We start from the raw sequence: 16,185 nt of genomic DNA, 5'->3' as shown, positions 1-16,185 counted from the left end.
CCGATGGCTCAGTGAGGCCTGCATTGACAGCAAGATAATTAACACTTTCAATGCCCAGAAAGCTACTAAAGACATATTTAAATCAGTTCATGTGACTACAGTGGTTCAACCTTAATGTTATGAAGCGATGAGAATACTTTTTGTGCACCAGAAAAACAAAGTAATGATTTTTCAACAATATAGTGACGGGCAGATTTCAAAGTCACTGATTCGATTCGTAAAGCTTCATGAAGCAGTGTTTTGAAATCGGCCCATCACTGTATTGTTGAAACGTTTTTTTGTTTTTTTTGCCGCGCAAAAAATATTCTTGTCGCTTTATAATATTAATATTGAACCACTGTACTCACATGAACTGATTTAAATGTTTTTAGTACATTAATGGATCTTGAGAGAAGAAGTGACAATGCTGGCTATGGAGGCCTCACTGAGCCATCGGATTTTATCAAAAATATCTTAATTTGTGTTCTGAAGATGAATGAAGGCCTTACGGCTGTGGAACGGCATGAGGGTGAGTAATAAATGACATTATTTTCATTTTTGGGTGAACTAACCCTTTAACTTACCCCTATTTCTTACAGAGATTGCCATACCAACAATGAAAAAAGATAAGATCAACAGGCCTAATAAAAACATTTTCATTAAAAAACAAAAAACAAAAAAAAACATCCATATTAAAACTACAAAGTTTGCTCAAAAAATGCATACGCTTAAGAGATTTACCTCTATTAATATCAGTGCCTTAAAATGTCATTTATCATCAAGTACTGTCCCTAAATATGGCTATGCTGCTGTCCCTTATGCAACACAACAGTGTTGTTCTTACGAAAATCAATTAATTTCTTTTGTTTTGAAAGCATAAGTATTTAAAAATGAAGTATCACACCACTGAATAAAATGATCTACCACTAGTTCATGACTACCATCTGAATCAGTGAGGAGAGACACTGAATCATCTGCAAATTTAATAATGTCTCCTCTCAAAAATACTCTGACAGTCATCATATGCTATATAAAGAAAACAAAATACATTTAAAACAACAGTTGCAGTCATTTATAGGAAAGGTCATTTTTAAATATATTGGATTGTGGAGCAGTAATGCAGTTTTGAGTATATAAACGCACCAGAGTGAACTTCAACATCCAGTTCACTGATTATTCTCATGCATTATTCATGAGGAGATTGTTCACTGTTGGCGCGTCCCCGCTGCTGAGCAACAAGATGGCGGCCGCCGCCGGATCAGGTAAATTTATGAAAAACTGCTATTGTATCAGATTATTTCTTTCTTTAGTGTGCACAACGAGTGTTATGATATGGTAAAACGCTGGAAAAGTATACTTTAATTGAAATATTCACTCGTGTTGCTGTGTTTAGCGTCTCAGCATTCATGTGGGTGTGTTTGCACAGCATTAGCCTGTCAAATCTGTGTCATTTATCGCGTTTAATGTCGATGGACTTTATGTTTGAGTCAGTTTTAAATAGTTTAAGATTCAGATACATGGTTCTTAATGTATATGGGTGAAAATACAACAGGTTTTTAATGTAATCAGCCTATTCTGTCGGTTAGCCATGTAGCTTATTCAACTGCAGCGTCATGATAGAGAAACAACACAATACACTGGCTGTGTCTCAAAACCGGGTGAGCTGCCTATCTAGACTGCAGTCCTGTGTATCTCAGACGCGTTCTGTGTCAGTTTAACTTTAAGTGATGTTTTATAAGTTCTTTCTAGGTTGGCAGCTCGTTATGTTTAAGAATACGTATATCAAAGTGCTGTCTAGGTAGGCAGCTGGCTAATTTGAGGCACAGCCATTGACTTCTGTGATCTTTACAGACCCAAAAAACAATGAAAACCTCACACTTCATAACCTCTTCCATTTAAACACAATATCTAACATTAATTATCTGATAAGCATTATAACATTTTTAATGTGCATTCATATGTAAGTTGCTTTTGTTCTGGTTAAAAACATTTCTCTATAAGCTATTTTATCAGCATACAGTTGACATCTTTTATATATATATATATATATATAATATTTATAATATGAGAGAGGGACATTTTGTCACATCATATCCACATGCATGTAATTTTTGCTCTTTTTATTCATTTCATTTATTTAAAGCACAAATAAACACAACAAAAGTTGACCACCAGGGTTGGGCAAAAATACATAAAATACCAAATACCTTCATTTTAAGTGTATCAAAATAAACTACAAAGTACAGCAGCCACTCCATGTATCAAAATAAATTACTGTATTTTAAAAATACTAAAAAATACTTTTACAAAAAGGAGCGTGAAATTTCTTCGCAAACCTTCCATTGGCCTGTTTGATGCGATAAAGTCATGCAATAAATCTGACAAATGCAACCAGTTAAAGGCACAATATGTACAGTAGGATTTTTGGATTAAAATATCCAAAAACCTCTAGAACAATGTTATATACAGTCAAACCAAAATTTATTCAGACACCTTGAACATTTAATTCATTAAAGGGTTAGTTCACCCAAAAATGAAAATTCTGTCATTAATTACTCACCCTCATGTTGTTTTACACCCGTAAGACCTTCGTTAATCTTCAGAACACAAATTAAGATATTTTAGTTGAAATCCGATGGCTCTGTGAGGCCTTCATAGGGAGCAATGACATTTCCTCTCTCAAGATCCATAAAGGTACGAAAAACATATTTAAATCAGTTCATGTGAGTACAGTGGTTCAATATTAATATTATAAAGCGACGAGAATATTTTTTGTGCGCCAAATAAAACAAAATGACAACTTATATAGTGATGGCCGATTTCAAAACACTGCTTCAGGAAGCTTTGGAGCATAATGAATCAGTATATCGAATCAGCTGTTAGGAGTGCCAAAGTCACATGATTTCAGCCGTTGGCAGTTTGACACGCGATCTGAATCATGATTCGATACACTGATTCATTTGTGCTCCGATGCTTCCTGAAGCAGTGTTTTGAAATCGGCCATCACTAAATATTTTTTTGGCGCACCAAATATATTCCTGTCACTTTATAATATTAATATTGAACCACTGAACTCGCATGAACTGATTTAAATGTTTTTAGTACATTATTGGATCTTGAGAGAGGAAATGTCATTGCTCCCTATGAAGGCCTCACTGAGCCATCGGATTTCAACTAAAATATCTTAATATCTTAATTTGTGTTCCGAAGATTAACAAAGGTCTTATGGGTGTGGAACAGCATGAGGGTGAGTAATTAATGACAGAATTTTAATTTTTGGGTGAACTAACCCTTTAATACAGTTTATTCACTATAGTTTAAAAAAATGGTAATAAAATATGACAAGATCTCAAAGTGTAACTGTGTCAGAAAAAATTATCTTAATTATGTCAGATAACACTTAAGCAAAACATGGTCAGGTCGAAGTGTCTGGTAGTATGGTATACTGGTGTATGAAGAACTTTTGGGTATAAGATGTCACAGTTTAATTTATTTTGTTATTCTCACTTACATAAATGAATTATAGTGGCCTGCACCCACTAGAAAAAATCTATCAAAAATGTCTGAATAATTTTGGGTTGACTGTATTTTGTTGACTTGTGTACTTACATTATCTCAAATGTTTCCAAGAATGTTTAAATCCCTCGGTTTCTGGTTTAATTTTGTAGAAACCATGGAAACACTAAAGACGCATTATATTCCTCATCTGCTTAATAAAACACATTATATGATTTATTAGACAGATGAGGAACTGTTTGGATTCATTGATTGACAGAAAACTAATCATGTAATGTAGCTTCTTGTTTAAATCTCGTTTTCTTGATTTACCGTGAGTACCATGTTTTACCATGACTAATATCGATCTAGTTTACAACAAGTGTCTCATAGCCGAATGAACACAGAGTAGCACTATAACAACTTTCAACATGCTCAAATGTATCTAATATGATAAACAGCTCTGGTTTACACATACGCTAGACCGAAAAAAGCAGAAGCGCCGACTGTTGCATAATAAAAGCTCCGCTGCTCTCGAAACGTGTCACGCTTGTCTCTCATTATCAATTGCTCCAGCGGTCTCATTCAGCTCCAACATCACTCGCCCTGCTCTGCTTCATACTACAGTAATGGTAATAATTGCATCCATGAACATGATTTCTGCCCATCCGAGTCCCATCCGATTCTTTTCCACTGGCTGTTGACGTGAAGACAACACATCCCATGATTCCACAAAATCAAGGATAAGCGACTGAATAAGGGACCATTAGCGATGAAAATGTACATATTGTGGCTTTAACAGATCAAATATTCATATATCCCTGTGAACTCCCAGATGAAGGTTAGTTTTAAAGTAACCAGCAGTTTAACGTTTAAGTTTGCACATGACTCATAATTGTATCCTAATTTAGTTACTTGGTGTTTGGTAATGAAGGGCCTACTTTGCATCAGCAACACTGACTCAATGACAAACAAGTCATTTATAAGAAGACAACTGATGGCACCTGTATTCATAGCAATTAGTTTCTAACTAATTAATCAATTGATTGTTAATCATAAATATAGGGGACTGCAGCTCGCTATAATAGTTTTCAAGAACATTATTTAAACTATTTAGCCTAGGCTACTAAAACAAACACCAAAACTTAATATCTGTTCTGAGCTCAGCAAGTCTGGGCAAGTCTGAGCACCAATGAGAGGCCGCATTTAAAACACTAAAGTATTTTGATACAAAAATACAAACAAATTTTCATCAACCCTATCAAATACAAATTACAAAATACTATTTTTGTATTTGAAATACATGTATCATAAATACTACCCATCCCTGTTGACCACTGTGCTGTACAGAGAAAAGAATAAAATAAGACACAGTAATAATAAAAAGACATCACTAAATTTAAGAAACCAAGAGTCATAATTAATGAAACGCAAGAGTAAGAAGATAAGACTGTAACTTCTAATTAAAATAATATACGGACGAAGCAGTTCTTACAGATAAAGGAAGACCATTCCATAACTTAGGACCGGCCACTGCCAACGCAAGGTCACCTTTCAACTTCAATCTTGATCTTGGGTAAGACAGAGTAATACTGTCTGAGGATCGCAATCATCTAACTGACAAATGGGAGGTGCCGGACCATTTAAAGACTTAAAAACGAACAGCAAAATCTTAACACACTGGCAACCCATTAAGAGACACTAAAATCAGAGTAATGTGCTCTTGTTTACGAACCCCAGTTAAAATCCTGGCTGCGGCATTTTGGACCATCTGTATTCGTGACATGGAGGATTGAGGTAATCCAACATACAATGAGTTACAGTAGTCCAATCGAAATAAAACAAAAACATACTTTCAAGATCTTTTAAAAGACAGGAAAGTTTTAACTTTTGACAAGTTTTAGATGAAAAAAACATGACTTAACTACTGAATTTATATGTTGGTCAAACTTAAGGGAAGAATAAAAAAAAAAAAACAATTTTTCACAGTTGGTTTGACATAATAATTTAAATGATTGGTTTTCCTTTTCCCACTGAGAGCCCAAAGACAATTACTTCAGACTGAACCTCATTTAAATGCAAAAAGTTCAGAGACATCCAAGATCATACATCCAAGATCATACACCTTGCAAGCAAGGTTTCTAGGCCTTGCTTGTCATTATGTTTTAAAGGTAAATAGATTTGGGTGTCGCCTGCATAAAAATGAAAAGACACTCCATGCTTCCTAAAAATTGAACCTAGTGGAAGCATGTAAAATGAAAACAAAATGGGAACCAGAATAGATCCTTGGGGAACACCACAGGTAAGGGGAGCTACAGATGAAACAGCGCGACCAATACCTACTGAAAAGGTTCTTATTACTAAGATAAGATCTGAACCAGCTAAGGGCAGTTCCTTGGATGCCCACACACTTTATTGGAAGCTAATAAAATTATTTGTTCATGTGTTGGTTCAACTGCCGTTCACTTTGTCCTTAATTCTGTTGAAGCTATCAGCCTGTATTTTAAATGACCATATTTAACAATGAAACACTACCCATGATTCTGCAAAAAATCTCCACCCATTCAGATAATCACGGCAAGCAAATAATGCCAAAATAACTCTTTTCAGCTCCGCCCACTCTCATGAAATACAGTGTATGACGTAATAGTCTTCCTACACTGTCAAACTATTTAAATGTTTGTGTATATACATATTTTGCAAACAATGTTTCTTTATAAACAATCAGCATATCTACATCAATAGTTTTATAGTTCTCTATCCTTTTTTATTTGATTGTCATTTGCAGTGCTTCATTAAATTTTAGCCTTTTCGCACACTTTAAAAAAAATAAATAAATGTGTGGAAAAATTTATAGGAAAAATACTTTCTAATACTACAACAGTTCACGGCACTGTTGCACTTTTGGGGGATAATATTTTGTTACTGAAGAAGTCTGTACTGTATCTTGATATTGATTTCGGTTCTCAAATATTTCAGGCTGTGTACCACCTTTTGATCAAATCTGAGCATCCAAGTGCTACCTGGTCCTCACCAATCCCCACTAGATAAACCACAATAGTAACATTTAGTAGTTTAAATTGGATTGCAAACTAATATCACAAAACAAAAGTTCTTGGGACTGCACTTCCTGGTTTCATTATCAGTATCATGATCAAATGAGTCTTTATCTTTAATCCAGTGTTTGTTAGTCGAAACGGGCCTTTCTTTAAGTTCACCTTCAGGAAATCAAGCTCACTGACAGTAGAATTGGGAATTCTTTTACACTGGCTGGCTTAGAAAACTAAAAATAAATTTCTAGCCATATGTAAACTCAGAATTTCTATATCAGCTAGCAGTTTTCCCTGCAGAATCTGTTTTGAACATTATTTCAGCAGCAGATGTTAATGTTATTGTGTGTGTTTTCACAGGCGTGAAAGTCCCCCGTAACTTCCGGCTGCTGGAGGAGCTTGAAGAGGGTCAGAAGGGTGTTGGAGATGGGACGGTGAGCTGGGGTCTGGAAGACGATGAGGACATGACCCTCACACGCTGGAGAGGAATGATCATCGGACCCCCAAGGGTCAGTTCTACTAGCTTTCTGGGCCCTATTGACTTAATATGTATAGATTCATATTCTTGTGCATGAATAATTCTATAATATTTTTATCATTTCACATGTGTCTGCTCAGAAAAACAAGAGGTCAGTGTTTATGGTATTAGAAAATGCACTCTGCATGACTCTGAAAAGAACCAAATGTGCCAATAACAGGAAAAAAGGCATATTACTACACTTTGATGTAAGGATCTGCGATATGCATCGTCTGATAATACTGTAATTTTAACAATGTGCGAGCGGACATTATCGAGTATGTCACTTATTTAGCAAAACCCAAACACACCTTCAGAGGCCAATGCATTCACTGTGATGGAGCTTAGTATGTATGATGGACTACTGCGAGTGTGCATTCAGAGCGCTTACTAGCCTGTTAGAATGGCCCAAAATTCATGATGCAAAATACAGGATTGCTGTTTTTCTCAAATATTAGCATGATTGCGAATGCATATTGAACTGCTGTGCTGTATGAAAAATCAATATCTCAAGAATTTAATTTTAAAAGGGGTCATGAATTACTTTTTTTTTTTTTTTTTTTTACATGTTCTCTGAAGTCCACTTATAATGTTGGTAAGCTTTTTACATCAAAACCAGTAAGGGTGTGACTAGATCTCATGCCATGAGATTTTGTGATATTAAAACAGACGATATTTCTCGTCGAGGTGAAAAGCTGTCTCGCGATATCAAGATAACGAAGTTGAGTTTGTGGCAAAACCTTTTTCATTGCTTGCAGGGCTGCCAACTCTCACGTCCATTTTCTCAGTGAAAAACATGGCAGAGTAAAGAGGACACTGACAAGGCACCAACTAGGCCTATCTCGATTATGAAATTTGACTGACGATTAATTGTCTGAAAAATAATTGCAGTTATGCCGATTAATTGTCTGTTTTAGGGCTTTGTCATATTTTTGTGTGCTTCATTCATTAAATAATTGTGATTAATTTAATCCTTTGTAAGTTATCATTTTGCAACATATGATTAGAGTTAAAATCTTTAAATATTAAAGAGATTTATAACTGAAAAATAATAAACAATCAGTTTAATTAATTAATAAAAATATAAAATCATTTTTATGGGGCGAAATAAACTCCAGTAAAATAAAGTCATTTTTTTTATCCAGAAAAGTGATAAATGTAACAAATTATTACACACAATTTTAATACCATTTTGCACTATATTGATATATGATGTTATAAAATCATGCCAGAATAAAGAATATATACATTTATTGCATTTTGAGATATTTTATTCACAAATTAAATGGTTGTATTGGCCTTTGGACGGCTAAACCAAATGACCATTTGACACTTCAAAATCATTAAAATACCTTTATATGTAGCAAAATATAATGAAACCCTTTTGGATTCAAAAAAAGAGATCTAGTTGTACTACCTTACATACTTTGGATGTCATATCTTTGTTTTTATTATTATTATTAAGGCCTTTGGACAAAAAAAGTCACGTTATTGACCCTTTCGCAAAGATCATATAAGGAAATCTATGTAACTCATATAAGATTAACAAAATTAATCATGTATAAGCAGCAACATTGATTGAATACACATAAGAAAGAATATTTCTCTTGCAACCCTTACTTTGTGTATGCTTGGGGTTTGTGAGACACATTTTGTTGTACTAAATGTTAAATGTATTTAGCTAATATTAATAATTAAATAACAGTTCTTTAATTATATAATTTTTTTTAATTAAATCTTTTAATTATAGAATCATAGAATTGTTATGGGACTAGAATCATTAAATTTCTTACAATGCAGAGCAGTAGCATTCAACACTCTTATCAACTGAAGAAGGCCCAAATAAGCTTGACTTCTAATGTTCATGAACTGCACAAGAGCATGTGTTTTAGTCTGTTTGGGGCGTTATGTCCCTGGTGGAAATAAAAATAGACTTAATCCAGGGGCGTCCAATCCTGCTCCATTATAGGGACCAGACCAAACCTGGCATCTTCATTGTTACATGTTTATTTCTTTGTTTTGTGCACCATCTTACGTTTCTTTGTGTTTGCTAGGCTGATAAGATCCTGTTCCAAACTGTTGATGAGTTTCACTAATGTGTTTTTTAAATATGGGAGTCATCAGTGTGATATCGTTTTAGAATTAGGGTTTCTGTGGGTCTTAAAGTCTTAAATCAGAGCAGAAGGTTTTAAATTCATAAAGTCATGGCATTAAATGTTTCATGCATCGCAAAAAAATGAATATCTTCCTCCAGTATTTTGGTTCTGTTTTCAGTACAAACATGTAAACATCCTTGGATCAAAATATGTTTACTTGAAATGCAAATATAAAATGAAAGATTAAGTGAGTTTATATTTTTTTTTAAATGGACAAATATCTGCAAATGAGTTATGAAAACCTCCCTTTGAATGAAGTAGATTTTCCTGAGCCCACTGGCAGATATTTGTTCTTGCTTTAATCATAAATTCACTTCATTTTGATGAGTTTCATAAGACTTCTTATTTTTGTCATTTTGCATATCAAGTAAATGTATCTTGATTTTAAGAATCTTTAAACAATTGCATTGGGAAAACAAGACAAAACTACTGAGGAAGAACATCTCCTCTGTGTAGTGTGATCAGAAGGTACAGTAAAAGTTATTTCTATATTCTAGTGGTTGGGAGCAGAGCGATTCAAGCTACTTTTTTTTTGTAATTTTTATGAATTAAAAAATAATGGATATCTGTTGGAAGTTGAATTTTCAGAATCGGAAGTGTTGCTAATATAACTCGAGTTTCTCCCTAGACATTTAAATCTAGAAAACATATTGATGTATTTTATTTTTATTTTTTTGTCTTAAAGGAACACTCCACTTCATTTTCCAACTCCCCTAGAGTTAAACAGTTGAGTTTTACCATTTTCGAATCCATTCAGCCAAAGAGTCAAGTTTTAAATAGGAAAAATATCGCAACTCTTTGGTCATTTTTGAGCGAGATGCTAACAGTCTCATCAGATTCAGTGATCTATGCTAAGCTATGCTAAAAGTGGTACCGCCAGACCCGGAGATCGGCTGAATGGATTCAAAAACGGTAAAACTCAACTGTTTAAAATAAAAAAAAAAAAGTGGAGTGTTCCTTTTAAGTTATTGAAAAGGTCTTAAATTATCCTTTATAAAACCTGAAGAAATCCTGTCATAATGATGATATTTGTTTTGTTCATGCAGACTATCTATGAGAACAGGATGTACAGCCTCAGAGTAGAATGTGGACCAAGATATCCAGAAACACCCCCTTTTGTTCGCTTTGTGACGAAGATCAACTTGAATGGAGTGCATAACTCAAATGGTGTGGTAAGTACTAAATATTGAATACTTCAGCACTTCCTCATCTGTTTCACTTGTCATATGCATATACTAGATGTACTCTATCTGTACTTGCTTTGTAAGAACAACTGGTTTTGTCTAACATTATCTAACCAGTCCCCCTTTGTGGTAATCAAGGCTCATCATAATGGGTGTTTTTTTTTTTTTTTTTTATATTAAAAAAAAAAATTTTGGTAAAATTTAATAACAATACAATATGTAACCTAGGGTATGATTTTTACCTCAAAATATCCGACACAAAACGGAAACTTCAAATCCATGTCTTGCTGCCTGGATTACAGTTGTGTCTGTGAACTGCAGCGATCCATTTGCTTCTCTTTTCTGTAGCTTTCGGAGGTTTGTAAAGTCTGTCTGTCAATCACACAACTCCTTCCCATTTTAGATGCGTTTTGTGTGTTTGAAGATGCACGACTTCGAGCCGATTCTGGCCGAGCAGGTGCATCTGTAGACATGACAGCCTACCATTAAAAGATTTCTCCATTCAATTTGATGGAAGTTTGTACACCATACACAGACAATTTCAATAAACAAGAAGCAAAACATTAGCAACAAAAACGAACTGTCGAGGTATTTCTGCAGATTTATCATAGACAAAATGAATGTTGACACGATGGATGAGCGTAGGGAACTCGGGGTCGCTACAGAATGCATTTGGCACGCATTATCTCAAAATGATATGACCAATATTAAGATTGCTTTTATTATTATTTTTATGCAAGATGCACACAAACATCGTTTGCATAATGTTTTCCATATTTACAATGTATCTCTAATGATTTGTCACACACTTTTGGTGTTTAGAGTTCGATAAGAGCGTTTATCACCGGCTTAGAAACAAGTTGTTTCTCATTATGTAGGAAAATGCAGAATCCCGTTCAGCAAACATTTACACAACGTAAACAGCGGCATTTAGGCATTAGGTTCTCATTTGGTCTCTTTGGAAACAAATTTATGAGGAATTGTTTTCCCTTACTGTTTACTTTTGTCTGATATTAGCTTGAACGGTGGCGGCCACGAGATTCGAAGTTCACCACGCCCCGGAATCTGGCTCTCCTTGCAGCCATTTAGCGCTTTGTTTGCAACGTTCCCAGACAACCAATCAAATCATATGAATTGCTTGCATGCTGTGCTCGTGGGAGGCACCTACATGTGTGTGCCAAAGCTTGCGAACAGAGAAATAGCGCAGACACAGTGTGTGCGCACAATAGTATAATAATATTAGCTCTCGGGGAACCACCCTGGTGGCAAGTTCCTATATCTAAGTTCCAAGAACAACCCGATGCAAAAAACCCTATTATTATACCATGCATATGTTTACTTTTTTATTATTATTATTTAAAGGTGCCATCGAATTGAAAATTGAATTTACCTCGGCATAGTTGAATAACAAGAGTTCAGTACATGGAAATGACACACAGTGAGTCTCAAACTCCATTGCTTCCTGCTCCTTATGTAAATCTCATTTGTTTAAAATACCTCTGAAGAACAGGCGAATCTCAACATAACACCAACTGTTACGTAACAGTCGGGATCATTAATATGTACGCCCCCAATATTTGCATATGCCAGCCCATGATTGAGGCATTACACAAGGGCAGCCAGTATTAACATCTGGATCTGTGCACAGCCGAATCATCAGATTAGGAAATCAAGCAAGAACAATAGCGAAAAATGGCAGATGGAGCGATAATAACTGACATGATCCATGATAACATGATATTTTTAGTGATATTTGTAAATTGTCTTTCTAAATGTTTCGTTAGCATGTTGCTAATGTACTGTTAAATGTGGTTAAAGTTACCATTGTTTCTTACTGTATTCACAGAGACAAGAGCCGTCGCTATTTTCATTTTTAAACACTTGCAGTCTGTATAATTCATAAACACAACTTCATTCTTTATAAATCTCTCCAACAGTGTAGCATTAGCCGTTAGCCACGGAGCACAGCCTCAAACTCATTCAGAATCAAATGTAAACATCCAAATAAATACCATACTTAGGCGATTAGACATGCTGCATGACGAACACTTTGTAAAGATCCATTTTGAGGGTTATATTAGCTGTGTAAACTTTATGCAATGATCGAGTTAAGAGCTCGGGAGGGGGCGGAGAGTGCGAGATTTAAAGGGGCCGCAGCCTGAATCGGCGCATTTCTAATTATTCATCAAAATAGGCATTTAAAAAAATTAATTTAAAAAAATCTATGGGGTATTTTGGGCTGCAACTTCAGACACATTCAGGGGACACCTTAGACTTATATTACATCTTGTAAAAAAACGTTCGATGGCACCTTTTAAAGAAGAACCCAAACCAATATATAGTTGACATTTGAGGTTTAATGCTAAAGAAAAAATTACAAATTTCAGGAAGCGTGTTTTCAGCTTGTTTTTATTTTTATACACAAATATGGCATGCAGTTGCTTCAAACAAAGGTATAAAGCTATTCATTAAATGCAAATCTTGTGTTTTACTGACCATCATGTGCAAAGCAGTCTGGTGTAAAATGACTTGCACATACTGGTATATAAATTTATTTGAACACATTCCCTTTATAAATAAAATTACACCACTGCGTCCTTATTGGCTCAGATGCAAGGAGTTTATGGAGCCGGTAACAGATCACTGATAATGTTAACATAGCTGACACATCACAAGCTCAGGGACGGTCGTTCTTGAGTGCTGCTGTCCGACCCAACTCCCCTTCCTTCACGTAGCTTTAGTAATCCTGAAGACATTCAAGTGTGTTTGATCAGGTTGTAGCTAAACTGTGCAGGACAGCTGCACTCCAAGACCAGTGTTGCTGGTTTAAGGGGCTGTAATATTATCATCTGAGCAGCTTGTTTTTCACATGCTTGCAGAGAAAGGCTTACCAAAACAAAGTTGGTAGATGCACCTGATTATAGCACTTAAAGATAGAAAAAGTCTGAGTTTCATTAAATGTCCCCTTGGCGGAAATCATAGATCCCAAAATGTCATAACATGTTTTCCATAATAAAAACTCTGCTCAGTTTTTGTGAATATAGTTTGCTGCTCATGTGATCTTTAGCCATAATTGTATTCCCATCATAGCAGATAATCTCAAAAGATTATGCTTCTTTTCTCAAATTGACCAATTAGTAAAAAAAAAACCCTCAAAATATGCCAAATTCTGTCTCTCTTTTTGTGCTGGTTAATGCATTGTGTAAATGTCTTTGGCTCACTTAGGTTGATATGCGAGCTGTGTCCTCACTGGCCAAGTGGCAGAATTCCTACAGCATCCGCGTGGTCCTGCAGGAGCTGCGACGACTCATGATGTGCAAAGAAAACATGAAGCTGCCGCAGCCTCCCGAAGGACAGATCTACAGCAACTGAGCTCAGAGCTTCTGTCGTCTTCTTCTCTACCTTCATCAGAACACATTCACACACGCAAGGCTGAGCATTCCTCCTCTCTTTTTTTTTTCTCTCTTTTTTTCTTTCTTTCTGGACTCATGAGAATTCCTCCCTGTTCCTGACCACTCCCCATGTGCTGCAGCAACCAATGAGCAGTCCTGCCTCAGGAGCTCCCATTGGACAGAAACCATGGATGTAGTGGTGTGCACAGCAGAATACTGTACATCATTCTAATCTTTTTTTTTTTTTTTAAATGTTTATTTGTTATACATGCAAATTGTAAAAATAACAAATGATCTTATTGAGTGTAATCTGTGTGCCCTCATTTGAGAATAGTTCTGCAAGTGGAAATGAATTTGTGCTATCATGTAACATGCTGTGTGGTGGGAATATTAAGATTTTCTTTTCTTTTTTTCATCTTTTTCTAGTGATGATAGCATCAGAATCAGCAGTCTTGACTGTTTGATCGGAGGTTTCTGGCCTGACCGGTTAAAGTTCGGTGTCTCATTACTTTCTTCCTTCAGGCTCTCAGCTTTAGGTCACTTCATGGGTTAATTAAAAGTTTGTGCAAAATAACAACGGAAGCTCAATGATAGAAAGTGTCATCAAAAATGAAGTGTGCAATTTGTATTTGACTATGTTCTATCCTAGCTTCATGTGCAGAGAAAACTATAAGGCAGTTGTAGGTTGATGGCTGGTTATTTTTACACATTAGTTTGGTGCTGCATAGATTACACACTTCAACTTTAACATGATTCGTTCCATTGAGCTGTTGAGAGCTTTGACACCATGAATACTATGAATAAATTTTGTGATCAATATGTTATAGAAAAATTAGAAACATTGTGAATTACGATAAACTGCAGGTTTTAGAGAAGGGAAAAGAACTGTGCTTTAAATCACTGAACAGTCTATGACAAAAACCCACACACTGTTGCTACATGTTGCTCCACCTTCAGTGAACATCTGTGATTAATAAGTTTACATAGCCCTTGCAGAATCTGCAACATTTTAATAATTAAAAAAGGATCCTAAAAATTGCATTTTGATTATTTGGTACTGCCCTAAATAAGTTATTTTGGTAGCACTTTATTTTACTTCCTGTTCCCCATGTACATACTATGTACTTATAATAGTAATTGTTATAACTAGGTACTCACCCCTAAACCTAACATTAACCCATGTAGTTACCTTATATTACCCAGTTCTTTCTTGGTTAAGTACACTGTAAGTGCATGTACTGTAAAATAGTGCAACTGCTGTTTCCATAACAGATGTTTATAGTCCACAAAACTGAATTTGCACAAATGAACCAGTTCAAAAGTGTACATGCACTTGAATAGTGTCGTTACCTGGATTATCCATGACTGTGTGAAAGCAACATGCCACATTAAAGGGATAGTTCACCCCAAAATAAAAATTGTCACCCTCAAGTTGTTCTAAACCTGTCGAACTGTTTCTTTGTTCTGTTGAAAACAGAAGATATTTTGAAGAACGTTTGGGACCAGCAACTGTTTGGTTACTAACATTCTTTAAAATAACTCCTTTTGAAGAAACTCGTACAGATTTAGAAAAATTTGAGGGTGAATAAATTGACAATTTTCATTTTTTGGGTGAACTATCCCTTTAAGAGTTAGGGGATTGCTGCATACTGAAGTTTTATAGCATTCAATACTAAATTAAATAAGAGCTTTAAATAGATCTTATTCAATTTAGTACTGCCCTTCACGTTAAGCTTCATGTTTTCCAAAAGACCAAATAATTTACACGCCCCGACTCTTAATGCATCATGTTGTATTCTCGAGTCCCCCGATTGTGTGAAAACTATCTCAACCATTTATAGTCATTGTTGGAAAGATGCTGGAAAACCAAAGAGTGTGCAGGAGCTTGAGGATTGTTCTGAAGAACTTTGGGCAGCTTAACTGATCAGGACAAACAAGGGACTCATGAATAACTATCAGAAAACATACAGTCATTGATCATAGGCAGTATTATTAGGTATAAAGCATTTGTAAACTTTTGAACTAGTTAATTTGTGTTCATTCTGTTATTTTGTTTTGTGGACTGCATGTAAACTGGTGTGTGAAACCGCTTATTCAGGGTAGTATAATTTATTGTACTATTTTTTGCAAGGGATTTGGATTTTACTCACTGCTGAAAGTGTTCAAAGAGCAGACCTTCGCTGGATCACTTGATGCACTAAATAGGTGACCACATGCACACAATGAAGACTTTAAAAACTCAAGGTTATATAAAAGTTGCATAAAAAACAAGTGCACACATAAGACATTAATTCATGGTTAATTGGGCCATCGTTTCACATCATTTTCTTTCAAAATAAGTGGACCAAGCTATACCAGAATTCACTTATATATATATACATGAGTGTGAAAAAGAAAGTACACCCACTTCGA

At 35.3% G+C, this 16,185-nt stretch overlaps 1 protein-coding gene across 1 annotated transcript; it reads left to right on the top strand.

The window, feature by feature from the left end:
- Positions 1 to 1,110: 1,110 nt before the first annotated feature.
- ube2v1 (ubiquitin-conjugating enzyme E2 variant 1) lies at positions 1,111 to 15,175 on the top strand. Its single transcript, XM_067388681.1, has 4 exons — positions 1,111 to 1,241; positions 6,885 to 7,033; positions 10,244 to 10,369; positions 13,607 to 15,175. Exons 1-4 carry the CDS (start codon positions 1,172 to 1,174, stop codon positions 13,751 to 13,753), a joined length of 492 nt encoding a protein of 163 aa, XP_067244782.1. The 5' UTR covers positions 1,111 to 1,171; the 3' UTR covers positions 13,754 to 15,175.
- Positions 15,176 to 16,185: the final 1,010 nt, after the last annotated feature.

The sequence above is a fragment of the Chanodichthys erythropterus genome, chromosome 6 (assembly GCF_024489055.1).
Source record: "Chanodichthys erythropterus isolate Z2021 chromosome 6, ASM2448905v1, whole genome shotgun sequence".
Lineage (NCBI taxonomy): Eukaryota > Metazoa > Chordata > Actinopteri > Cypriniformes > Xenocyprididae > Chanodichthys > Chanodichthys erythropterus.
Note: the sequence above shows the minus strand (reverse complement) of the source record. Positions and strands in the feature narration are given on the sequence as shown.

What these genes read in the sequence shown, in the direction of transcription:
- ube2v1 (XM_067388681.1), top strand. Translation starts at nt 1,172, where the DNA reads ATGAGGAGATTGTTCACTGTTGGCGCGTCCCCGCTGCTGAGCAACAAG. An exon ending in GGCGGCCGCCGCCGGATCAG is followed by an intron (nt 1,242 to 6,884) that starts GTAAATTTATGA and finishes GTGTTTTCACAG; the next exon opens with GCGTGAAAGTCCCCCGTAAC. An exon ending in TGCATAACTCAAATGGTGTG is followed by an intron (nt 10,370 to 13,606) that starts GTAAGTACTAAA and finishes TGGCTCACTTAG; the next exon opens with GTTGATATGCGAGCTGTGTC.